Source organism: Dermacentor andersoni, chromosome 4 (genome assembly GCF_023375885.2).
Source record: "Dermacentor andersoni chromosome 4, qqDerAnde1_hic_scaffold, whole genome shotgun sequence".
Classification (NCBI taxonomy): domain Eukaryota; kingdom Metazoa; phylum Arthropoda; class Arachnida; order Ixodida; family Ixodidae; genus Dermacentor; species Dermacentor andersoni.
Genome location: NC_092817.1, coordinates 150,714,265 through 150,741,876, shown reverse-complemented (window position 1 = coordinate 150,741,876; position 27,612 = coordinate 150,714,265). Strand labels below are relative to the sequence as shown.

Genomic DNA, 27,612 nt, shown 5'->3' with positions numbered 1-27,612 from the left:
GGAGAAATTTCGATGATTTTTGAACGGTACGTTCGGCCGGTTCAAGTCACACATCGCGAAATCGGCTGTTTGAAACGCAGCCTGGCTCGTCTCACGCTGTACTGCCACTGCACGCTGCTCCCACTGCGCGCGCTGTGCCACCTGTTGGCGCCGCCGTAAAGTCCGCGCTCGGCGTGGGTTCGATTGTGCCGAGCATCGGGGAAATTAAAATGACCTTTTTTTGTAATTACAGAGTGGCACGCTTGCAGTAGTAATTGCCTAGAAGTTTAAGTTACATTATGGGGTTTTACGTGCCAAAACCATTTTCTGATTATAAGGCACGCCGTAGTGGGGGACTCCGGAAATTTTGACCACCTGGGGTCCTTTAACGTGCACCTAAATCTAAGTACACAGGTGTCTTTTTTTCGTATTTCGCCGCCATCGAAATAAGGCTGCCGTGGCCGGGATTCAGTCCCGCGACATCGTGCTCAGCAGCCCAACACCATAGCCACTGAGCAACCACTGCGGGTACCTACAAGTTGGCGTCACAGACGTTCATTAAAGAGTGGCACACACCTGCTGGCACATCCCCCCAGCAACTCAAGTTGGTCGGACGGTTGCTTTCGAACCACATTGCCTCAGCACAGCGGCCCAATTCGCTACCTATTTGACCCAGGTTTGAGGGAGGATGGACGGACCGACTGACGAATGAATGAATGAATGAATGAATGAATGAATGAATGAATGAATGAATGAATGGTTAAATGAATGAATGAATGAATGAATGAATGAATGAATGAATGAATGAATGAATGAATGAATGGATGGATGGATGGATGGATGGATGGATGGATGGATGGATGGATGGATGGATGGATGGATGGATGGATGGACCGGTAGCACCTGTAAAGTGGGTGCAGTATATCTTAAGGATGCTAGTCGCATTAGGAGAGTTTGCGTTTTTCTTTAGTAGCGCAAATTTTGCTTCGCTATGTGATATCGATTGCTACGGCGAGTTATAGGTGAAGCCCATTATAAATATTTTGCACTATCATTCGTAAATTTTAAGATCCGACAACATTTCTCTTGCCGAGAATAACTACCTTAATATGCAGGCGAGCGGCGTCATTTTGGTAATTCTGGGCGCCGTGAGTCGCGTACAAAAATGACGCAGACATGACAAGCGCAACTCAAAACAAAACTTTATTCCTAAGGGCTAAAAATGATGCACTCGCTAGGCTCTTAAATCAGGATGAAGTGTATCGGAAGAACCTTGTCGTGTGCATTTAAAAACATACTGAGGTACTTCTTTTCGTACAGCAACGAGGAGCATTGCCTACAATTTAGCGTCATCGTAACAACGTTGATGACGTCATGGCATGAGACGCAACAGCGTTTGCATACGGTCAAGAGCGACGTACCCCGCCGCCTTGGTAATCTGATAGCCGAAGTGGACGCTGAAGACGTATTTGAAGAAGTTGCCACTTGCATAGTCCAGAAGACCGCGAGCAATGTCCGCATCCGCACCTACGTCTCTTATGAAGTATTGGCGCCGATTACTGAACATGGGCTCCAAGTAGCGCTTGCGAAATTCCTCCTCTTTGTCGGCCTGCGAGAAACCCTGAAAGGCAAAGACAAAGCAGGCTTCACACACTGCTTGCGACTAGCAGGCGAAAACAGAAACTCTAATTACAGGAAAAGTGAGCAATAATCAATTTCTGCATGGTCCAATGATTCCTCTGAGAATCGTAAGGCTTTGTATGACTTATACGACATTGAGAAAAACAAACAGCTGAACTATTTTCAGGAATGTGAGCGTAAGCAATTCTAATGACACAATCTGTTGACTTCATGCCTGATATATACAAGAGTCTCCCTGATATCTCAACAAATATTCATGCGTGACATCACACTAAGATTAGGCCTCTGTGCTAGTGTGTTTAAAATCTACTGCCTTATGCATATAATCTGCCTTGGGTGGCATCACATTGGGTGGCGTAAATATGGCCTTCAAATTACGTTTGGCCATATTTCACAACTGTACACTTGTAATTTATTAGGTCTGAAAAACTACATGATGCTTACAAAGCATTGAGTTGGTAGTTCATGGGAAGAATATTTTGGTTAATTTCTCAAAACTCCAGCGAGAATTTTGTCTTTATTTGCTGCCAGTTGTTTGTCGTTCAAACGGACGTAATGTAAAATTTTCACTTGTTTAAAAATATTCGGACAAGGGTTATTTACAGGAAGAGATGAGCGGATACCTTGGAATTTGTAAAATAGCACCAGCACTCGTTTGCATTAAAATGTAACCGCGTTTGGCACATTGGCTCCATTCACGCAGTACAACTGCTGTATCTTTTCTTTTCTTCTACTAGTGCCCAGTGGTGAGTTAGAGTCCAATAGTACAAAATAATTTGCACTATTGTTAGTACATTTTGGGCTACATAAATGTTTCTCTCGCGCATACGTGCCATCTACGGGGGAGGGGGCGTGAGGGGTGCTCTCACCTCCCCCCTCTCGATTACGTCCACAAGCCGGGCCGAAAACCTTTGGCAGCCCCAATTACTAGCTGTTGCAAAGAATGTTAAAAGGAGTTTCCTTTTGTACAAAGCAATGAAGCGTGCCAAAATAATTAAAAAATTTTATCATTAATGTGATCATTTATTTCGTGTGCCTCCCTCATTGCGCAGCTAGTCCGTCTTCAAAAAAATTTCCTTATAGTTTCGTTATTCAACAAAGTGTTTCCTCAAAAATGCAGCGATTTCCTGCTATAATCAATTTTTTGTGTGTGTGTTTAATAAAACTCGTTCTGTTCCCTTGTTGTGTTGACCCTTGTAATTTTTGCAGGAAACAACGTTTCGCGCTTCTCAGTCTGTTCCGCGATCAGCAGGCGACGCGTCTGCTTTGAAACATGATCGACAGGGGCACGAGTCCCGCAAGATATTGCGCTGCCGTCGTCCCGTCGCCTCTGCACACAAGCGCTGAAAGAAGAAAAAAGCACGATGCTGACCAATATCACACGCTTTCTTTATAACCTTTACAAGTTCGCTCTCCACGTGGGGCGTGGCACGCACGTGCATCCTGCACAGGAGCTTCGCGAAAGCAGCAAGTTCACGGTCCAAGGAGATTCACGACGACGACGACGACTCACCACGGCGAACACGACGACCTCCGGGAAGGTGTACCTGAGCCTGTCGTCCACGTTTCGCACGTCGCGCACGCTGCCCTGCAGGCCCCAGAACTCGAGCAAGAACAGCAGCCACAGCAGCACCGGCGGCAGCAACCAGCTGAAGAGCGGCATCCGCTTCTCGCGCCACACGTGGATGGCGCGCTTGGTGAACACGGCCCGCAGGCGAGCCAGCAGGGTCGCCTCCGAGGACGTCGTGTCGGCCATGTTCTCCACCACGGGAACTGCGCGTTTGTTGCCGAGCGGAGACGAGCGATACAGTTGTACACGTTTCACGCGGCGCGAATTGAGGCTGCCAGTTCAAAAACAAGCGGAGGGGGTGGAGGAAACGAAAGAAGCAACACATCGGCCGAAAGGACAGATAGGACAGATGATCTCTCAGCCTCACATAGCAAATTCTGATGGGGCCCTGTCGTATATTGCTGGCACAGGATGTGCCAGCAATGCCTGCTCTCTAATCAGCTTTTAGTTCTTGCTGTTTCTTAGGCGAAGAGGTGGTCGAAATTAACCCGGAGTCTCCCACTACGGCGTGCCTCATAATCAAGTCGTGGCTTTGGTATGTAAAACATCAGAGTCTAATCGTGGTTTTTTTTTGCAAGCCTCCCTTTTTTCACTTCACATAGGCATTAAGGCTTCCGAACAATAAAAGAAAGCGCTTGAAAAGCGATGGTTGAATGATCAAAAACGACGTTTTTACTTTCCGGAGGTGCCCAACCCGCAAACGTCTCTGGCGTGTCCGCTTTGATAAAGTGGTACGCTGCAATGCCTGTGCCACAGATGTGACAAAACGCATAAAAAACTTCATGCAAATATTGAATTTTATTAATAATGTAAAGATAACGGGAAAACATCTCGATTAGTACTACACACCACTAGTTCCCGTTACATCTCGATTAGTACTACACACAACTAGTTCCCGTTGTTCGAGACGGAATCTTTTGAGCACCTGGGCTACGAGACGTCGTATTCGAGTACGAATGTTTTTGGACTGATTTTGATCATGCATGGCCACAAATTTCCGGCGCGTCTCCCTTCTTTCTGCTGTGCAGCTGCACCGGTGCATGGGCCACAACACTGCACACCACGCCTACGGCGTCTACTTCAGCCTTTGACACGTGGTCGCTGTTGTCATTTACCTCTGGCTTCCATGAGCGATGCGTCATCTTCGGTGGCCTGCGCAGCTCGCTGCTGGCGGTGCACGTGGTGGTCCTCTCCCACGCGGATTAAGACGTCCTCGAGGGAGGTCACGGTGAGGCCCACCGACTCGATGCCGAGTTCCTTTGTCCGTTGTTCGATATCCTGCATTCGACGACGAGTCCCCTTAAAATGCTAGTAGTACTTTCGGTCAGGAAGCCATGGAGGTACAGGTGATTCTTTGTTGTTCAACTTTTCTCGTCTTTCATGATCGAAAGACTGGTTGAGTACACAGACAACGCGTTCCCCTCGTCTAGTCCTCGGAAGCCGCGTACTATGTCTACAGCAAATAAAAAAACTTGTTGTGATGCAAGCCTAACCTGGGTTGTCCTCGCCTCCGGTATCAAAATAATCCACCTAGAGATACACTGTAGGCCTTTTCTTGCTCCTTCAAGGCAAGATCTACTGAAGGCAAAACCTTCAAATGCCTTCAGTGAGATCATTTGAAACTTCTTCCCGTATTCTTTTTAGGGCTGCACATGTGCCGCAGCCTACAGCACATTTTATATAAAAGAGAGGTGCGTCTCTGTTAAGACCTATGCACATGACACCCTTTGGAGCTTTTCTTCTCAACAAATAATAATCTCATTCTACTCTGCTAGCTTTTCTTTAACGCTGTACGCCCGGTTCTTGATAGGAAACTAGCAATCGCACAGTGTTTAAAAAAAACGTATGCGAGACATGACGATCGCTGCTTGCTGACAATATAAGCTACGAAGGGCGTGGTTTGTTAAGAGCATAGTTACTCCCGCTAAAAGGAATCCCAGTTTCTTAAAAAAGGAGTCGCAGTTACTCCTTTTTTTGTTTTTAAATGGGTTCTGCAACACTTTTGCAGCTAATCATAGAATGCCCTCCCTAATAAAGGGACCAATCAGCGCGCGAGGTTGTCTCATCATCTCCACGTCTAGCGGGCTCGTCCTGCGCGCCCCGTGGCGGTCGAGGCATCTACACTCTTAAACAAATGTACACCCTTTGGGTCGTATCTTGCCCCACAACGATAATCATCATCTGTATTTCTTGCGTTTTCTTTCTTGAAAACGCTGCACTCGCCGCTCTCCTGTAGAGAATGCTCTGTCGTGCTGATAACGCGCATGCCGTTTGTGACTTGGAAGTACCGGGCTCGCAGCGTTAAAGAAAGGAAATGCGGACAAGACAGATGACTATTGTTGTGTGGCAAGATACGACCCAAAGGGCGTTATTTCGCTTAAGAGCGTACGCTATGCAACACGCCGGTGCAATCTCGCAGGCCACGCTCAGCAGATGCGGCTACGCGCTACTGATGTGTGCAGACCGGAAGCGCAAAGATGAAATATGTTTACCTTTGGACATGTGTAATACATCTTTATAAACTCAAAATTAACAGTTATAGTATTTCTAACAATGTTATCGCGATCGCGAAATCAATCAACAACTGTTGATGGGCTTGGCTGCTTGCGATGAGGCTGCAGGAGGACATTGCGAAGGAGAAAGCAAGAGCAATCATTGTTTTTGACATGAGATTGTAAATCCCGAATTCCATGCAATGCAATAACATTATACTCGTATGGTCATTGAAGCTTCGTCTACAGATCGGCAACGCTTTCTCATTATGTTCAGAAAGTGTTTCGGATCCTTAAGTGCTGGGTAAGGGGTTTGGCCATAAAATAATCGCCGTTGCTCCCCTCGTTCTTTTTTGTGTACTGGATAAACGGATTCGCCAAAAAGGAGTAGCAGTTACTCCCTTTGTTGCTTTTACGCTCTGGGTAAGCGCATTCACTAGAAAAGGAGTCGCCGTTACTCCTTTTGTTGATTTTTAGCACTGGGTAAATGAATTCGCTCAGAAAGGAGTCGCCCTTGCTCTTTTCGTTGCTTTTAAGCACTGGGTAAACACATTCGCCAAGAAAGGAGTCACCGTGACTCCCTTTTGTTGCTCTTAAGCACTGAGTAAACGGATTCGCCAAGAAAGGAGTCACAGTAACCCTATTCGTTGTTCCGAAGTGCTGGGTAAATGGCGTCGCCGCCGCACCTTAAACATGTCAATGATGATCTTCGTGGCGATGATCTGTCCCAGAAGGAAGACCGCCTCGTTGGCACGGTCGCTCTGTACGCGCGCTTTCGGAGCGTACTTGCGCAGCAGCTCGACGACGGCCGGCACGTTGCACTTGGTTGGCCGCTTGTTGATCTGCATGCGGTAGCCAGTACTGAAGCGCTGTTTGAGGAACGTCGATGAGCCGGTGCACCTGCGCGATACAAAAGATGAACATTTATCCGTTATGAGTGGAGGAAAGTTCACTAAAGAGAAAGTCGTCACCCGCCCGACTATAGCACACGCTGTTCCAAAGGAACCCCAAAACGGGCTTCTTAGAAATAATGTTTGGCAGTTGAAGAAAAACTTCTCCCGGTCCGAGGAGCCAAACCCGGGATCAACGGTCTCTCCGGGGTGGTAGCTTCACAATCTCAGTCAACCAGCAGGCTAGCAGATTGCAGCAAGAGGCCGGATTAATCTACAACTCCAAGTATACTGAAGATGTCAGTCTGGGTACCCTTTGTAGCATCATGTTACAAACCACTGGACGATATTTCTTTTACTTTCATGTTACTTTCATGAATACAGAAAGGTAATTTATTTGTACGAAAACAAATCTACGTGCCAGAGAAGGACCGCCACACACTTTCAACCGGGAAGGCCATAACATCTCATACTGATCTCGCCTTAGAAAGCGTTGACCTCGTAATGGTCACTATAGTGGGCCTCCATTCGTGAATACGACAGTTTTCTGCAAAAATAACGTGCAAGAAGAAACTCTGGTACGGCGGTTATTCGGCTACTGGGGTAATGGTAGGCAGCACATGAATTTGCCACTTCCGGGTTAGTTCTCGTGGCAGTATTTATTACGCTTAATGTTTCTGAACTCTTTCATGAAATAATACTTTTCTATAGACAAGAAGGCAAGAGCTGTCTGTGCATACACACAATCGGTGCTGGTTGCTGCAATTATGACGCAATATTTTGCTGAAGACGATCAATTTACAGATTGGCAGAGCCGTTCGGATAAGGAGAAAGTTCAGGTAAATTCATCTACCATAGCAGGCATCTCTAAATACGGCCCGCGGACCAAATCTGTCCCACGGAAGACGCCAGACCGACCCGTCGGCAGTGGCAGTCCTTCAGACTTCGGTCGGCAGTCATTTGACGCCGCAGGTGAGCCGCTTGCCCCTGCAACGCCTCCGCCTGACAGCGGGGCTTCTCCACAAAACTTTGCGCAATTTCCCTTTTTAGCGCAATTTCACCGCAGCTACACCATCACGTCACCTCGTCCGAGGCAGAACCGGCTAATCAAAAGCCCCATGTGACCACGCGCTCGCCTCGAAGACTTGGCGGTCAGAGCAAAATTTCAATCCAAACATACTTCGCTTCTTTTCTGGACCTTATGCCGGAATGAGGACGCAGAACTAATTCAAATAAAAAATGAATCAAATAAAATACCACGACACCTCGTCCGAAGCGACAAATGTATACAAGGTTGAAGAAAATTCGGTTGGAAGCAGACCAATATGAAGACGAGCGGAGATTGCTTAGAACAGCTAATGCTAAAAATAACGGATAAAATAATGTATTTTTTTTCCTCTTTTCGTAGAAAGAAGCGCAGACAATATACATGGTGTTCAAACTAACGGTAGCCAAGTTCATAATAATAAAATATGGAATACACGAAGACGAAACCAACGATATTCTGTCAGCAGTGACGTACTGCACAAGAAGGACTTCTTTTCGCAATTGAACTATCTTTAACAAACAAATTATTTTAATTACTGAATTGAAAGCGCGAATATTGATATAGAAATAGTAATTGTGTTTTAAAACAACCGATTAACTTGTTTTCAGTGTGCTCTGTCTCGCGTAATTGCTTTTTCTGCATTATAAAAAAAGAGAACGCGCGAAATATGACAATTGCCATATTGATTGCGCGTCCGCTAGCAGTGACACCAGCGGTCCCAGGCGTCATTCGGAAGAACTGGCTCTGCCTTTGCCTTTGCCCTTGCTCCTCTTCAATGCCGCTGCGCACTGCATTGGCTTCGCGCTTCATGCAGAAGAGGCAGCTGGCAGTTGGCGGTGACCAACGTCAAAACTGATGCCTCGCCACTTGCACGTAGCAACCTGGCCAGAAGTAAGAATGAGTGATGGTGCATGTTGCGGGGAAGAAGCAAGCATACAGATTTTGCAGAGAGCCTTATGGGCAAATGAAAGCGATAAGTCATTGGAAAAAACCTTGAAATAAAGAATAGAACCTTGTCTACGGTTAGCACAATAGCAGCTGTATGTTGCCGCGAAAGGGGGAGGGCAGAGCACAAATACAAGGGATTGGCTTATGCCGATCGAAATAAGTACAGCAGATGCTGGTACAGAAACGTCGATAGCGGGGAGAATGAAGAATAAGTCGAGCTTGCCAGGACCACAACTGACTCTGCTATAGCGGCATTTCTCTTAACTGAATCGTAACGACTAACCAGCTGAAACTACCGTACTTTAACCTCTACTAGCCAAAGTTTATAGTCAACACACTGTCCTGCATCTTCCTGGTTTTCTTCCTGCGTGTATATGGGCTATAACAGTATTGTAACAGTATCCCTTTACAAACGAGAAGAAAGGGGGTTAGCCGAGGTGCCCGATTTTTCATTAGTCATATTACAAGAGGCCAACAAACATCGACACCAAAGACAACATAGGGGAAATTACTTGTGCTTAATAAATGAAATAAAGAAACGACAATCTAATGGAATTCTTTGTTCATTCTTTATTCTTTATTTCATTTATTAAGCACAAGTAATTTCTCCTATGTTGTCCATGGTGTCAATGTTTGTTGGCCTCTTATGAGTATGCTGTTACAGAACTTCAGTTACAGTAATACTTCGTATACCAAGTATTACTTCCCGCATCACCGTGCGTCACTAGAAAAAACTGTTGGCCCTCCCGAATTGAGACTGGATGTAAGCATGAAATGACAACCAGCGAAGCAGATTGGTTAGAGATGATATTAGACACAATCTTAGAACAGATGTAGTGGATGCTTGCAACGGCACACCCCACCACACCACACCGCACCACGACATACTGTGCACTGGTCCATATGGGCGCCCGCCAGTTAGAAGAAGCAAACCGGCTCAACGCCGCACCACTGGCAGCGAAAGCCCAGAGTGCACTCACTACCCAGCTAAAATAACAATGAATTGAATTCTGTGGTTTTACGTGCCAAAATCGCAATTTCGTTATGCGGCACGCCGCAGTGGAGGACTCCGGATTCATTTTGACCACCAGGGGATCTTTAATGTGCCCCCAATGCACGGGACAGCGACGTTTATGTATTTCGCCTCCATCAAAATGCGGTCACCGCGGCCGGGATTTGATCCCACGACCTCGCGCTTAGCAGTGCAGCAGCAGCGGCGTGTAGAAGCAGCGGCGTGTAGAAGCGCTTTAAGGAGGCGCCAGGCAGCGTGGCGCCATCTCTCGAGGTCACGCAAAACCCGCACCGCGGAGGATCGCGGGCCGCTGGCATTTAGCGCTCAGCGCCAAAAAATGACAAGGAAGTGTATGTACTGCCCTGTATCTGGCCTCTTGAACGTCCCTATTAGAAATTACCAACTTCAACGCAATAGAAGTTACAGCTTGAGTGATATTGTGAACAAGCATTAGGAACAACTCGGAAGAACTATTTCTTGCGACTTGTTTGGACAGTAACTAGCGCATGTAATTATGTCGTGTTATAAAGGATTGCGGACCGGTGTCCGCATTTTTATTTTAAGTTTTGATTGGTTGCCCGAATGATCTCGTTTTGTTCTCGCAACTTGCCCGGATGTTCTCGTATGAAGGCGCGCTGAGGGCCGACGGCTTCGCGTGCTCTGCGTTCTCGCCGCTCGGTTCGCGTTCAAGCGAGAGGCAGCACGAAGGGCAATTCGCTCGCTGCGCCTGTCGCTGTTCGTCACGCCAGCGTTTCGACAGCGAGTGCCCGCGGTCATCCAGTGACATGTTTTCCTATTTGCCTGTGAGATCGTAACAACACAACGCTTGTTAACCTGTTAGTAAGCGTACAAGTTTGTACGGCCGATGATACTACTATCCTTACTTCGTATAGCTGTCTAATAACTTGCTATCGCAATCGATATTTCGCCTTTCGGGAGAAATTGCGACGTACTTATATCATTTTCCGCTTTGACTTCTGCAGTCGATGTTCTTTTCCTGCGCTTCACTAACAGGCTTGACACGGAGGATTCCTACCAAGGTGAGCGAAGCGCGTGGGGAGGGGGGGGGGGGGGCGCTCTTAGGTAGAGACCGGTTTAGCGGCGGCAGACTAATAAATGACACCACGTTATTACTGCGAATTTGATTTATTCGAAACTATTAATTTGCAGGTTGTACTGCAGTTCTTGTTCATGGCTGGGCGGCGCATACGCAGAGCGTGCGTATGTTACGCAATTATGTTACGTGCCCCTCAATGACACGTGCCAACCACTGACGACAAAATAACCTATCCTTCGCCATTATGAACTCTGTAACGGCCGCTATGATCCCGTTTGGATGGAAATTTAAGCGGCCGTTAAACGGGTGCAAAGCATGTAACTATTCGTAGTATCTAGGCAAATGGCCGTTAGAAACAAGATTCCCCAGCAAAACGTCCCCAGAATATTTCTCATCGTATGGATCTAGCTACAAAGCACCCACCCCCGGCATACGTACCGTGCTGTTCCACTCCTCCTTCGCGCCCTCAAAGATATCATCGCTTGTCCCAACCAATTGGCGCACTTACTAGCTCTCCACGTCCCTTTCTCCCGCACCCTCAACTCTACAGTCTGACCACGACCAACGACCGCAGCATCCACAAAGAAAGCGACGTTTTAAATGTTAACGTCTGCAGTAACGCTAGTAATTCAGAAACGTAACTTCCCAGTTGCCCGGTAATCGCCGACCGAGGCATCAAAACAGAGTTTCGCTTCGATAGGTGTTATACTCGCGGACAACTTCCTGTGGCAGTGAATGGAAAGTTATGGAAGAAAAGCACGCACAAGTTACAGTCTCACATTCTCAACCACCTTAGTTTAAGCAAGACCTAAACATCTTATTTAAAACAGCGGAACAGGGCATGCACAACTCAGTTTTAAATATCGTTTTTTTTTTTTCATTTTCTCTTCCGTGCGCGGGCAAATACGAAATCAGCGCCCGTGGAAGCTACTCTGATCCAGCATTGGTTCCAGGAAACTGAAAGCGCTGTCAAGTTTTGCCGGACTACTTAGAGCAGTATAACTCGTGTGCAGAAGATTCGATCGCTCGTGTAGCTTCCTTTTCAGTGCCACGTAAAGTTGTAACGCCATTGATGCCTGCTGTCGGTGCATCTTCTTCGCACAATTCACTCCTCCTTGCTATACACACCTTATACGTCCGTTGGCCATGATTGCGATCCGGTCTCCCAGCACGTCCGCCTCGTCCAAGTGTTGGGTGGTCAGCAGGACGCAGGTGGTGCGCCGCAGCTTCAGCAGCAGCTCCCACAGTTCGCGCCGTCCGTCCGAGTCCATGTTGGTAGTTGGCTCGTCTAGGATGACCACCTGAATGTCGCGCACCGACTCGCGCAGCTCACTAATTGGCAAGTTTCGGTTTCCCAAACGCATTGCGACCTCAAGTAGTGTTCACGCCAGTAAGCTACAAACAAGAAGTTTAATAATAATAATAAGTTTAATAATAAGTTAATAATAAGAATGCCTGGCTCCGGACAGGCCGCCATTGGAATCTGAACCTGGCAACGTTTAACGTTAGAACGTTATCTAGTGAGGCGAGTCTAGCAGTGTTATTGGAGGAATTCGAGGGTAGTAAATGGGATATAATAGGGCTCAGTGAGGTTAGGCGGACAAAAGAAGCATATACAGAATCATTTAAAGTGGGCACGTACTGTGCTACCGGGGCTTAGCGGAGAGACGAGAACTAGGAGTCGGATTCCTGATTAATAAGGATATAGCTGGTAACATACAGGAATTCTATAGCATTAACGAGAGGGTGACAGGTCTTGTTGTGAAACTTAATAAGAGGTACAAATTGAAGGTAGTACAAGTCTACGCCCCTACATCCAGTCATGATGACCAGGAAGTCGAAAGCTTTTATGAAGACGTGGAATCGGCGATGGGTAAAGTCAAAACAAAATACACTATACTGATAGGCGACTTCAATGCCAGAGTAGGCAAGAAGCAGGCTCGAGACAAGTCAGTGGGGGAATATGGCATAGGCTCTAGGAATAGCAGAGGAGAATTATTAGTAGAGTTTGCAGAACAGAATAATATGCGGATAATGAATACCTTTTTCCGCAAGCGGCTTAGCCGAAAGTGGACGTGGAGGAGCCCGAATGGTGAGACTAGAAATGAAATCGACTTCATACTCTGCGCGAACCCTGGCATCATACAAGATTTAGACGTGCTCGGCAAGGTGCGCTTGCAGTGACCATAGGATGGTAAGAACTCGAATTAGTTTTGATTTGAGGAGGGAACGGAAGAAACTTTTACATAAGAAGCCAATCAATGAGTTAGCGGTAAGAGGGCAACTAGAGGAATTCCGGATCAAGCTACAGAACAGGTATTCGGCTTTAACTCAGGAACAGGACCTTAGTGTTGAAGCAATGAACGACAATCTTATGGGCATCATTAAGGAGTGCGCTATAGAACTCGGTGGTAACGCCGTTAGACAGGAGACCAGTAAGCTATCGCAGGAGACGAAAGATCTGATCAAGAAACGCCAATGTATGAAAGCCTCTAACCCTACAGCTAGAATAGAACTGGCAGAACTTTCGAAGTTAATCAACAAGCGTAAGACAGCTGACATAAGGAACTATAATATGGATAGAATTGAACAGGCTCTCAAGAATGGAGGAAGCCTAAAAGCAGTGAAGAAGAAACTAGGAATAGGCAAGAATCAGATGTATGCGTTAAGAGACAAAGCCGGCAATATCGTTACAAATATGGAGAGATAGTTCAAGTGGCTGAGGAGTTCTATAGAGATTTATACAGTACGAGTAATACCCACGACGATAAGGTGAGACAGAATAGTCTAGAGGAACTTGAAATCCCACAAGTAACGCCGGAAGAGGTAAAGAACGCCTTGGGAGCTATGCAAAGGGGGAAGGCAGCTGGGGAGGATCAGGTAACAGCAGATGTGTTGAAGGATGGTGGGAACACTGTCCTAGAAAGACCGGCCACCCTATATACACAATGCCTAATGACCTCGGACGTACCGGAATCTTGGAAGAACGCTAACATAATCCTAATCCATAAGAAAGGGGACGCCAAAGACTTGAAAAATTATAGACCGATCAGCTTACTGTCCGTTGCCTACAAAGTACTTACTAAGGTAATCGCAAATAGAATCAGGAATACCTTAGACTTCTGTCAACCAAAGGACCAGGCAGGATTCCGTAAGGGCTACTCAACAATAGACCATATTCACACTATCAATCAGGTGATAGAGAGATGTGCGGAATATAACCAACCCTTATATATAGCTTTCATTGATTATGAGAAAGCGTTTGATTCAGTCGAAACCTCAGCAGTCATGAAGGCATTACGGAATCAGGGTGTAGATGAGCCATATGTAAAAATACTGGAAGATATCTATAGCGGCTCCACAGCCACCGTAGTCCTCCACAAAGAAAGCAACAAAATCCCATTAAAGAAAGGCGTCAGACAGGGAGATACGATCTCTCCAATGCTATTCACAGCATGTTTATAGGAGGTATTCAGAGACCTGGAGTGGGAAGAATAGGCGATAAAAGTTGATGAAGGATACCTTAGCAACTTGCGATTCGCTGATGATATTGCCTTGCTTAGTAACTCAGGAGACCAATTTCAATGCATGCTCACTGACCTGGAGAGGCAAAGCAGAAGGGTGGGTCTGAAAATTAATCTGCAGAAAACTAAAGTGATGTTTAACAGTCTCGGAAGAGAACAGCAGTTTACGATAGGTAGCGAGGCACTGGAAGTGGTAAGGGAATACATCTACTTAGGGCAAGTAGTGACCACGGATCCGGATCATGAGACTGAAATAACCAGAATAATAAGAATGGGCTGGGGTGCGTTTGGCAGGCATTCTCAAATCATGAACAGCAGGTTGCCACTATCCCTTAAGAGGAAAGTGTATAACAGCTGTGTGTTACCAGTACTCACGTATGGGGCAGAAACCTGGAGGCTTACGAAAAGGGTTCTGCTGAAATTGAGGACGACGCAACGAGCTATGGAAAGAAGAATGATGGGAGTAACGTTAAGGGATAAGAAAAGAGCAGATTGGGTGAGGGAACAAACGCGGGTAAATGACACCTTAGTTGAAATCAAGAAAAAGATATGGGCATGGGCTGGACATGTAATGAGGAGGGAAGTTAACCGATGGTCATTAAGGGTTACGGACTGAATTCCAAAGGAAGGGAAGCGTAGCAGGGGGCTGCAGAAAGTTAGGTGGGCGGATGACATTAAGACGTTTGCAGGGACAACATGGCCACAATTAGTACATGACCGGGGTAGTTGGAGAAGTATGGGAGAGGCCTTTGCCCTTCAGTGGGCGTAACTAGGCTGATGATGATGATGATGATGACGACGACGACGACGACGACGACGACGATGATGATGATGATGTATATATACATATGTGCGTGTCTGTGTGCGTTTTAACGAGAAGAGGTCCGATTTCTATTAGTCAAATCATAAGCCAACAAATGGACGGCATAGGGAAATATATTCGTAATTCTTCACTGAAGTAAAAAAATGGTAAATAAATGGAAATGAAACGCATGGAAAGCAGAAATGGATACGAACCCGCGTCTTCGCATTACGCGTGTGATGATCTCACCAATTCAGTTACCGCGGCGACACTTTCCCATCCACTTCCTGTGGTACTTATGTCTGTCTACTAGAACTAACAATGAAAGTGTTAGCCATCACCACCACTCAGAGCCATGGCGCTGTATGTAGAACATCCTGTGTCCCGCAGGTGTCACGTTGACGTGTACTTTTTGGTTGAAGGCAACTGGTCCTCGAGTGCCGGGAGTGGCCACTCGTGCGGCAATTTTGCGTGCATTTGCGGGCTTCTTTCACGCTCAGAAAAACTTTTATGTAGCACGTATTGAGCAACAGAAAGCAGCAATGGGAGTTTTTCATGTCGCTCTACAATTTTCTCATCGATACTTTTCATCTAATTATAATATTTGAGAAGTAGAATAATTAATTAAGACTAATTACCTAATTAGGCCAAATGAAAAACAATTTGAATACCTCCAAGCGACGACAAACAACACTACCTTGGTTCTGTCCAGCTACGTGGCATTTACATATATTAAAGATCTGGCTAAAGTTAGCTACGACGCCCTGTATACCTGAATATGTTCGAAAAAACCTATAAAATTTAAGAATGTGCGCATTTATAAAATACATATGGTGGCTTAGAGGCGTAGAAGACAGCATAACCTTCGGCGGTATTCGCAACCACCTTATTGCGATAGAACTGTGCGCATACTCTCAGTCAATGGTGATTTAGTCTGTATTGATGAATTAGACATAGGGTTACTGGCAAATACGAAGAAGAAAGCTGCGTGAATTCGACCCCTGGAGCTTTGTAGAATCAATGTCTATATTTTAATAAGATTGCCTGAAACTCACGAGGCATCAAACTGCTTAAAAAATGTTGAGGATTGTACGGCAGAAAATGGCAAGCCCCCGCTCGTGTATCGATCGCGTTTCGGCGATTTGTATACTGATCTTCTGCAGTACGCTGCAACATTCGTTGAGTTCAAACGAACCGTCAGCATCCAACAGCGCATCGAGGACAAACCTTGGGCATGCCCACGATGGCCAGCGCTGTGCAGAGGCGGCGCTGTAGGCCAGGCGAGAGGTCGACGGCAAGCACGGTGCGATGGATGTACAGGCTGGTGTCCTGCAGCAGGTCGAAGACTTGCTGTCGCGCTTTACTCAGGGGCACGCCCCTCACCTGCGAGGAAGTGTGCGCTCTCAGTGGGAACGAAACGCCGCGTAACTTGAGTACGAACGAGCGCGATGTAGGCGAGGACAACGACTGTCCCTTACAAGGTTTGTCCCGGCTAACATCGCGTTCAACTTTATTTCCGTGCCAAATTCAGAACAATTTAGGCTACGAAACTTCGTTGAAACTTCGAATGAAAGCCACCATCCTTCCCGAAATAATCTGTTAGAGTAACCATACGTTTTAGCGCATTAACGGGACACTAAACAAGCAGTAAATCACCCAATGCTGATAGAAAATTCTTTGAAGGGAAATTGTTTTGTAGGTTTGTGTACCAGGTAAAGTCTGAACACGAGCGAAGAAAATGAATTTTTTTTTTACGTTCTTCTGGGTGTCGCGTCGAGTTACTGCGCCCGTGTCTCCGACGTATTAACTCGGGACGCCGCTTGTTTTCAAAGCTCCGCGCTCCGCTGCCGCGGATGCGCGGAGGCGAGCGCCACCTGGATGGTGTTGCAAGAAACCGAGCGCGGAGCGCCGCTCTGTGAATGGTAGAAACGCTGGAAAAAGGGTTTGTGCTTGAGTTTCCGCATAACACGATTATGTTTTCTCGCATATTCAAATTACAATCCGACGCTATCGTGTCTGTAAGTTATGTGTAAGTCGTACTTTACGATTTTTCTGACGCAGTTTACTTTGAGAAACTCAGTTACTTCAGTAACGCCTCTACGTCACGCAGTGGACCTGCGTGGTTCGGTATGCGTCGTTCGGATTTTTTCTCTCACGGGACACCCGGCGCCAACGCAGGACGCCGATGCCTGAGGCCGACACCGAATTTTTCTGTGACACGGGGCCCTTAACACTTTCGCGTTAAAACCTATAAAAGCGCCAAGCAGTATGTCGCAATAGTCATGAACGTTCGGCATTTGTGTCTGACTGTGGACCAAGGTGAGTAACAAGCATCCACCTATTGTAAGCCACGGGCAGGTTTCGACGTCATCACAAGGTCTTTAGGAAAACTACAAAGTTGTCGAACAAGGGACACAATGAGATAAATTAGCTAGTCCCCTTTTACTGTAGCCTCTGCAATTGAGGTTAAGCTTTACGCCAGCTCGCGGTGGTGGATCTATATTAGCCCCGCGGCTACGACGGAGAACGAGTATTTCGCTTCACTCAGACTTTCTTTCGGTGGCCCTTATTGCTTGCCGATAGAAGGTTCAATAGACCGATTTATAGTCGCATTTAACGTCTTCAAAACCACTCAGGGTTTCCTATAGCACCCTTATTACGCGAGCTTCACGAGTGCTTTTGCATTCCGTTCCCATTAGAATACGGCAGCCTCAAGGGTGAATCGAACCCGAAATATTGTTCTCAGAAGCGTGACGTCGTAACTGCACTAAGCGGTCATGGCAGCATCCCTGAAGAAGGCTCCAACGCACTGTGACAGTGTAGCCCCAACTACAGCACCACTGAAGCGCGCGTTGGCACGTCCGCGAACGTGGCCGAACGCATGGCTTTTGGTCAGCCATCTGTGTCAGCAGTTGACGTAAAACCGTCTAGGTCCCGTATTCAAAAGGATCCCTTACGCTACTGTTAAGAAAAAAATTGTTCATCAGTTCTGATGCGGGACATCTATTAGCAAAGGTGGCCGGCCCATCGCAAAGAGCATTTACGATGGAGACGCTTTGGGAATTGTGTGATCCTGAAACGTAACCTCCCTGATATGCAACTGCAGCACCGGCAGGTGACTCCATTTAGCTGGCCTGCTCTGATCATATCAACTAGACGGCGTCAACGTAAAATAGGAAATGAATTATTCGTCCTCGCTCGCGGATTCTTCAGAAACCCTCTATCAACAAGTCAAAATCGCGAAGAGAACTCAGTGGCACTTACTATAGCGAAGAACATCACGTGCTCTTCGACGGTCAGGTCCTCGAAGAGCACGTTGTACTGGGCACAGTACCCCATGCTTTGTCGGGCTTCGCCGGTGCAGGTCATTATGTTGTAGCCATTCACCAACACCGCTCCAGTACTAGAGGGCAGGAAACCTGTAGGGAATTGGGGCGGCCGAAATCTATAGAACGTACTATACTGCTGAAATATCAGTTAAAATTGCGCTATCAGCCTCGTTTCGCATCTCATTTAAGCTGAAGGAAAGAATCGTGCAGATCCAATCTATGGAACAACGCTTCGCATAGATTTCAACTCGACGCGAAGGAGCTGGTCGAGGAACTGGATTCTTCGCGTATGTGTCGAGGTCATCCGCCTCTCCAATTTCTTGTTCGTATTGTAAAATGCATTAATCTTGGACGTCTTCTGGGAGACTGGCTAAGAATGGGTACACACCCAATGCCCAAGTTGTCTCTTCAGGCACCCAGTGATACATATCCCACGTCCCAAGATGTCTACTGGGCCAACCAACAGCCGACGAGTTGTCTGTTCAGGTACTGTAGGGGTTGGAGGACGATCTCGCCGCTGCCACCAGTTGTCGGGGTTGGAGGTCGATCTCACTGCTGTCATCCAGTTGTAGGAGTTGTAGGTCGTAGGGAGGAACTTGGGAGGACAGGACAAGGCGAGCAGGATTTATTTACAGATATTTACATTAGAACAAGGGATGCATTCGACAGTCTAGCGTGGCTCCCAACTGGAGCACGCAAGACATAGCATACAGCATGCGAGCACGAAGCTCCAAACACACTGCTTCTCGAGCACGAGCACGCAGACGCGCACACCCTAGCAGCCGACAAGCAGCTGCTTATAAACACTCCGTGCTCCCTAGATCCCTAGGTGAGGGAACCGTTCGACCAGTCATCGAAGCCGAGCCGCCTTTGAGCGGGAGGGCTTACACACACACACGAACGCGCTGGTTTCCCTGCCCCCACTTAGGGGAAACGGGCTTCGTAGAACTCGGGGCTTACGTCTTGAAAGGCTCGTGGGGAGGGGCCGCCAATTACCTCCCCTCGGGAACTCCCCCGCTCACGGCAGACCAGGTCGGCGGTGGCGGGTTCAGTAACAAAGCTTGGTTCGTCGAACTCGTCTCGGCCTTTCCGCAACGGAGAGTCGCTGACGCGGCGTATTCTCCTCCGCACACCGTAGACTTGGTGGCGCCGTTCGGCTAGAGGATGACAGTGGCTTCCCAGAAAACGCCAACCGTGCTGCTGCAGCTGGCTGAGAAACTTTGCATGTTGGCACCTCGGCAGGCCATTCCTAACAGTACCCTCCTGATGGACCAAGTTGCCTACACATATCCGCAAATATATATTGCGATGAAGCGACGACAAACGCCAATAACCGGAGAAGGGCCAATGAAAAGTTAGCTGAAATTTACGGGCCACAGCGCCGCGTATATTATTTTTTTTTTCGGAAATGCCTATCGAATGGACACATCGTTAGAACGATGGGCTAAGAACAGTGACCTCCAATTAATATTAGATTATATTCCAAGCTAAAGCGTTCCATTTGAAAACGCTCGTTTGAGTTCAAACACATGATTAGACTCTGAAGAGTGCTCTAACTAATTGACTGATCGAGAAACATTCAGCGTAGGCCTGCTTGAGCTGCAATGTATTCTACTAATAATTCACCGCATTTTTTGGCTAACAGTCGCTCATTACAGTCTCATTACACAAGTCTCTCACTACATTCTCTGCCGTGTCGCACTGTTCACCGTGTGGTTTACTGCGCTGGTGTTGTCTCGTGGCCATGCTTCGCAATTGTTAACAAAATAACCGGCCTAGAAGCTGTGCAGGGCCCGAAGCGCAGCAATGCTTACGAGATCGTCGGGTGGCAGGTGTGCCGGTCAGAGCTTGCCACCACAAACACGCAAAAATCAGCCGCCATTCCAAGCCGTGCACGGCACGAAATGATTAAGTACGAGGATGCCATGGCATCACTCTCAGCATCGCCACTTTTTCAGCGAGTGTTCGTAACGCTTTCGGAAACGTTACGCACAAAGCTTGTAGAATTTTTACTGACACGTCAGTTAACGTACTTTTAGGCTCAAGTAGTGGTGAAATTATTGACCGCATACGTAAACCAAATCGCCTAGTAGGTATGCCCCTCGCGGCTTTTTGTTAAGCACTCATTCTTTTCCGTGCTATAACACCATAGTTATCTTGAGGTCGTGCTCGTCTCGGAGATCACGAGGTACGTTATCTCAAGGCAGTTTGGTAGGGCCCGTGTGGCACATGTGTGCTGAATTTCAGATTGGCCTTGAAGGCTATGCTTGTCGATATCTTGGTCGTATGGACACTGCATGCCTGTCTCAAATCTCCTTCACAAATGTGCTTCTGAAATGGCGGTGTTTTTCCCTAACAAAATAAAAAAGAAAAATAAACAGATGTAAAGTCAACAAACGCAAGCCTTTCCAAATATACGCACGTTAACATTATAATTTGTACAGCACGATGTGTCGAGGCGAAGGAAAATGGGTCGAAGAGTAAATAAGCTTCGGAGACCTCGATGGATAAAAAAATCCGACGTGGTCAGCTTTTATAACTTCAAAGTCTTGAGTTTTTTATTCAGTCCAAGAACTTGCAAGATGTAAGGATGAGAGGCACGGAAATGGCGGTTTTGCAACTGCTTTCGTGGAACAGCAACCGTTTTACCACTTCTATATAGAGGGTTGTGCGAATATTCGAAACTACCGAATGAAGAATCGAATATTGGATTATATGGTGCAGCCTTCAAGTAGAATAATCACTATTCGGAAATACGAAATATTTTTTCCAATAGGTTTTCAATATTTGCGAATTGTCAACTGTGCTAATCAACAAAAATTGACCGTCACTTAAGTATCCTTACGTGATTTGATTGCGTAAGCATGATGACTTCTCTAATTAACTGGTTACGTCCATGATACGTGACGTCATAGATCGTCACGTGTCTTTCACAACTCTACCTTAATCTACTCCACCTGAATCACCTTGCCCAGACATGCAACAACCTTAATGCACCTTAATCCAGTTTACTCCACCTTAATCCGCCTTGCTCTAATTTGTATGAACCTTAATCTACTTTATTCCTTCTTAATGCACCTTGATACATCTTACTTCACCTTATTACGCCTTAATTCACCTTGGTCTGACTTACACCAACCTTAATAATCCACTTTAAACCACTTTCGTTCACTTTATTTCACCCTAATCACTTCACTCCTCCTTAAGTCGCCTTACTCTAACTTCTAACTTTAATTTCGTATTGCTACTGACATCACGCAAGACGCTGATAACGTCAGCATTGATGATCGTTGATACCACTCATTGCGGACAACGTCGGCTTTTCTGCCTCGTCGGACATAAAATGCTTTGGCATTAATAAAGCCGGGGCAAAAGTACGGAAACTTTCGTCCACCCAGCCATAGTAGAAGCATGCGCATAAGTTACGTGCAGGCCACGTCGCCCGGGAGTCGGACTTGACCGGTAGTACAGCGATCATTTAGACGCTCCAGAGACTCCCGAGTGTGCGAACAAACCACTTATTAGTTATTTATGATCCCTTTATGGTTTTAATAGGCGCGGTAATGACAAGCAAGGTAATGTAGTGCAATGACATGAACTCGCTAACGTTATTAATACTACCATTTATATACAAACATTGTTTGATAATCACGATGAAAACAGCTGCTTATTGTTCGAAAAGTATGCGATATTCGAATCTATTCGATTTGGTCTCAAAAAGTATTATTCGCACCCCCCTAACCACTTTGCACAGGAATCATTTCCCCATTGACCCGCATTCAGGCAACCGGCACCCATGATAGGTACCTGCTGCAATTGTTAGAAGTTCTGTGAAATGGACACAAGTGCTTATACGACCCCTTTGTTATAAGAAGAGCATTGGCACGAGGAAAAAAAATTTTCTCAATATGATTAAAGCTTCAATTTCGCTGTCAGACTCATTCAGACATTTATTCAATCATTCATTCATGGGGTTTAACTCTGTAACAAGCACACATTTCCACATCGCGGAAAATTTGAACAATTTTAGCTTTGTTACTGGCCGTGGAGAGTACATTTGTACAAGAAGTTAGCGGAATATTCATTTACTTAAATCTCAATTAATTGGGTAATTAGTAAATGGTTTGCTGAACTATCCACAACTGATAAGTCGCTAGAATGTACAAAAGCGCTTTTTATAGGTTATGCATTGCATTTACCATGCCAAAATATTAATTTTGAGACATCAAACCGTAAGCGCAGCATACATGACAGGTTCAGCGTTAGAGAATCAGCATCCCGTACTAAGAGTGGTACGGTGAGATGATGCCGTAGTAAAGGGCTTCAGACTATCTTGACCACCTGTTCCCAAGCACTCTCCTCATAATTTTTTTTTTTTTGTATCGCCTACATCAAAATGCGACCTCTGCGGCCACGACTTGAACCCGCAGCTTCGGGCTCAGCAACAGACTGCCATATACCACCGAACAACCAGGGCGAGTGTCGTTATAATTTTATGGGGCATAAAGAGCTGCAGAAAAAAATGGCTTAGCCAGATGTTCCATGAAATCATATATTCGAGCTGCTTAAACGCAGCACATACTGTGGCTGAACTTCGCCGCGAAGTTCAGCCACAGTATGTGTGTGTGCGAGTTGGCACGCGGGGCCCTCGTTATGCGCTCACCCGTGATCATGTTGAGCAGCGTCGACTTGCCGGCTCCGTTGTGTCCCAGAAGCACCGTGATTTGGTTGTCGAAAATGCGCAGGCAGACGTCGTCCACGGCTACGACGCCATCATAGTCCTGCGTCCGCGAAGGTGGACGTCTGAATGGCAGTGGCTCGACGACTACTCCGTACATCGCTTTGCATAATGAACAGCGCAAAGAAAGGCGGGTACATGCGCTGTCTGTCGCGTCCATTTCTTTTCTTGGTCTTCGTCTTGGTCGCGCTGTTCATTATGAAGCTTTGCACGCAATGCATACGCCAGGTAACGAAGTCGTGTACCTTGACCGGCCAAATTGCGCATAGCACACCAAGCGTAACTTTTTTTGAAGAGCATCTCTTAGGCGCCCGTTCCTGCGTTGAGCGTCGGCGTGCCTCGGCGGCGTAACCGAGCGAACGAACACAGCGAAAGATGAAAGAGAGAACGCGGTGCGCAGCGGGGGATGAAATGCGGCGAGAGCGAAGAGAGCGCGAGGAGGAAAGCGGAGGAGGAGGGTGCAGCGGAAGCATGAGGAGGAGTTCAAGCGGAGGAAACCATCTTGAAGCACCACCAGACGGGGCTCACGTCCGCGCATCCGCGACACTGGCCGTGCGGGGTAAAAAAAGAACCAGAAAGCTCGCCGTCGTGCATAGCGTTCTCCGCAAGCGTTTGCCGGTAAACATTACGGTCGCATAATTAAGCTGCAGTTGCCGGGAAGCGGCAACTGTGCGCATGGGCTGTTTATATACATATAGCACCACGCGTGGTGGCTTTGCCTGTCGGTGCGGTGATCAGTGCGATGCCTCAATATATTGTGAAATGAAAACGCGCATAGAGCTGCGCTCAAATTTCGCATTAGGGAGTATCGTAATCGTTGACTTTTTTAATGCGTCGCCATTAAAAGATTTAAAGTGGGAAACAATGTGTGTGAAGTGTGGGAAGCCGGTCACGTGGCAAAAGCAAAGAGACGAAGGGAGAGCTTAGAAGACCATCTACATAATATATATATATATATATATATATATATATATATATTTGACCGAAAGAGAAGGGATACCGAGTGGCTCGATTTTTGTTGATTACTACCACATAAAGCCAACATACAATGAAGCCAAGGAAAGCATCGGAAAAATTAGCTGCGGCTGAAATTCAAATGTAGAAAATGATAAAGAAAAGGAAAATAAGTTGTAGATGCTTTCAAGGCACCTGTACTGCTAGAGTACTGACGGCAGCGTGGTAAACCGGTGCTGGCACAATATTCCTGAAGCCTCATAGCATAGGCAGATCCGTGACACTCTGCTCTTTCCACGGTCGTATTATACATCACGGCTGTAGGTGGTACATTATCCCAGAGTCGGTGCATGCCCATGTCACTTCTGGCTAACGTACAATTTTTGCTCACTTCGATGTATATAGCATCATTTCGATGTATATAGCAGATCGACACTCTCGTCATATTTCTAATAGAAGCGCGTGTTTTAAAACATCGTGGTAATATATGCTGTCGTGTCGTTATGCAGTTACAGTTGTTTCCAACCAATAAACTATATTGGTTACGAGCATACGTAGCTATTTCGTCATTCCCAGTACACAATGCAGCAATTGAAAATAATATTGAAAGGCTATACCTTTTTTTACACAACCTGTTTTCGGTATGCCAAAATATCGCTGCATTTCACAATATTGCGGCCTTTTTCGAAGGCTACCTTTTCGCTTCCTAATGCAATAACCCAGTTTCAATTTTTCTTTTTTTCGCGTGCATCTATACCTTGCAGGCGTGAACAAGGTCGATGGTCACCACTTGGTCCATGGGCCCCTCTTCGAAGTTGTTCTGCTCGCCGGCCGTCCTCGATGGCGGCGGAGCCACTGTCATGGTTGGTAACCAGTAGCTGGACTGTTATAAGCGAGAAATAAAAACACTTCATTTGTACATGATCGATAAATTGCAGTTTTGTCAGTAATGCGTATTTGACGCGGCGGTACGTAATGTGGAGAAAGCAAAATTCATGAAAGAGAAGCTTTCACGAGGCTTTATACTTGCGAAGCTTTGTTTCTGCCCCCCCCCCCCCGCCCCCCATACCTACGCGATTTCTGTATACCTTCGTTTTGTCTTCGGGTGGAGTGTAATTTCCACTTGCATTTGAAAATGCCGTTCACAGAGATTCGGTGTCGACATTAAAAACACAAAATCTGTCGTCGGAAATGTCACCAGACACGCCTAGTAAAACATTTGTAAATCAGCAGATAAGAACTAATCAAGGTCTACCAACCGGGAAAACCGGGAATTCTTAGGGATTTTGAATAGTCTGGAAATACTCAGGGAAATTAACTCAGGGAAATTGCGCTTATATCAGGGAAAATTAGCTGTAATTTTATTGAAAGGGAATGAAAGTCACAGTCATGCTGGCTCGCGTAACAGAGATGGATCGTAACGAATAGGTCTTTTGACGCCGTGTCGTCGGCTGGAGGAGTTGCCAGTGTACAGTCAACGACCGACTTTCCGGACGCCCGATAATTCGGACGGCTTCGCGGCAGCACCGCGTACCCGATAGAGTCAATGTATAAAAATGTCTGAAATTTCGGACGCAAGAACCCTTCATCGTCCGATTTTCCGGACTTCTTGCTGTGATCGCAGGTCCGAAACGCCATTAATCAAAGCCACCACTGCCGCCGTTTTGATTACCACGCCGCCGTGGTAAACGCTAGGCCTAGCTGCTTCAACGTTCGCTATTAAGCTTCTTGCCGTTCGGCGCCGGGTTTTTCATTGAAAGAATTAACCGCTCTAAGCAATGACATCTTTGTGGTTCTCGCGATTGGCTTCGAAGCTCGGAAAGCACGGCGCATTACATAATGCAGGTTGCTAAAAGTCAGCTTCGCCTCAATACAGTAATATTACGCGGTGAAACATACGCAAAAGTATTGCGGTGAAGCATAACAAGCGTGGGAAGGGCCAATTGTCGCGGGACACAGTATCTATTCCTTAATTATACACGCATCCACCCGCCATCTCCTGTCACAGTGTGAGCACCAATATGCCTAATAAGTGTACTGGTAGGCCTTTTCGGATGTACCTGTGGTGATTTCAGCCCTTAACGGCAATAAAGGACATGCATTCATTTTTTAGAACTGCCCGATTTTACGGACGTTTTCGCGGCCCCTAGGGAGTCCAAAAAAATGGACGTTGACTGTACAACTGACGAAGAGGATCAAATGGTCCGTGGGGCGAACACGCGGTGGAAGGCGGACGAGAGCAGAAAAAACCTACGCATTGATGAATGGACGGCAAAGGAAGTGTGCCGCCGTTTCTTTGAAGAAGCCTGAGGTCAAAAAAAAAAATATAACACGAAGTGTTGGCTGACCCCAAGATGCAGGCGTCCCTCATCCAAACCAAAATAAACTATTTAAGGCAGTGAAACGCAACACTGAGGCGTTGTGCGTGGGCTGAAAGTATGTCTGGACAGTTGAAGTTAGCACACCAACTGTTGAGAGGGCATCTCACTTGTGACAAAGTTCGGGCCTGATACCAATGAGCTTGCTATCAATTGATAAAAAATATCTCATGTTCGAAAACGTTTGTTTCTGTATGCATCTCCTTTTTATTCGTATTTGAGAATGTTCGACTCGATTTGCAATGAGTTTTACAATGTTTTTTTTTTTCAAATATATTTTATTCGCTGTGCATTTTACTAAACCCTCCCTTCTGATTTCTTTTTGAATAAAATAAATGCTACTCCTTACTATTCAAATTGAATTAAGTTTTTTTTTTTTATTCTTAGCATGCTTACTAGAGAGTGACAGCATCGGGCGACATGGTGTCAGCTTGTCTTGAACTAAAACAAAGTTCTGTATCACTCAGAGAACCTTGCAAAGGCACTCAGGGAAAACCTGGAAAACTCAGGAAATTTGTAAATGTCAGCTTGGTAGACACCCTGAACTTCGATCTATCGCTTCTGTGGCAATGCGGAAAATTAGCTTTCAGAATTGTGCTAAATGTAGATTGGCGGTTAAAATTTTGCAAAGTTTTTCACTTTTTAAGAAAGAAAAATGGTGGATGGGATGCTAAAGTTCGCAACTTAAGCTGTTTGCCCTTGTTGAATTTTTGTAACGCTATTCTCCGTTATCCGTAGTGCCCCACTGCCCAACTTGCGAACGGCAGTGAGCTATCGTCTCTCTGAAAGAGAGAATAAAAGAAGCGGCAGGAAAAGGTGCTCATGGAAAACATTTTTAAAATAAAATTAGATTTACTAAAATGAATTGAGTATTTGCATAAAACAAGAAAAAAAAGGCGGAAAAAAAGAAAGAGAGGGAACAAAAAACAAAAGCACACAAGCGGTCCAACGAAAAATAACTATGTGCTATTCCCTATAGTCTATTATTTAGCATAGCGCATAGATTCTAACGCTCCCTTTGAAACGTTTATGCCTGTTGGTTGCAATGTCTTGAATGATGGGGTACGATTCTCTACATTGTTTGTCTCGCGCTGAGCGGAACTTTGACATCACGTCGTAGTTTCGCAAAAGCTGAGGCCCGCCTGACGTGGGGTAGCATCTATTGCTGATAACAGGGGGCAGGAAAAGCCAATTGCGTGGCGAGGATCGCGATTAGTGTCGACCAGCCCAACTGGCAACGCATCGCCAGA

General features: G+C 46.3%; 1 protein-coding gene across 1 annotated transcript in view; it reads right to left on the bottom strand.

Annotated features, from left to right (window-relative positions):
* Positions 1-1,163: 1,163 nt before the first annotated feature.
* LOC126537760 (phospholipid-transporting ATPase ABCA3-like) overlaps positions 1,164-27,612 on the bottom strand; it is a 45,819-nt gene continuing 19,370 nt past the window's right edge. Inside the window, exons 7-15 of the mRNA XM_050184847.3 lie at positions 24,742-24,867; positions 22,956-23,073; positions 18,228-18,382; positions 16,191-16,346; positions 11,766-11,938; positions 6,369-6,582; positions 4,306-4,468; positions 3,134-3,393; positions 1,164-1,600 (exon numbers count right to left, since the gene is read on the bottom strand). Coding sequence (XP_050040804.3) covers positions 1,352-1,600; positions 3,134-3,393; positions 4,306-4,468; positions 6,369-6,582; positions 11,766-11,938; positions 16,191-16,346; positions 18,228-18,382; positions 22,956-23,073; positions 24,742-24,867 — 1,614 coding nt within the window. The 3' untranslated portion in view covers positions 1,164-1,351. The remainder of the gene's footprint in view (positions 1,601-3,133; positions 3,394-4,305; positions 4,469-6,368; positions 6,583-11,765; positions 11,939-16,190; positions 16,347-18,227; positions 18,383-22,955; positions 23,074-24,741; positions 24,868-27,612) is intronic.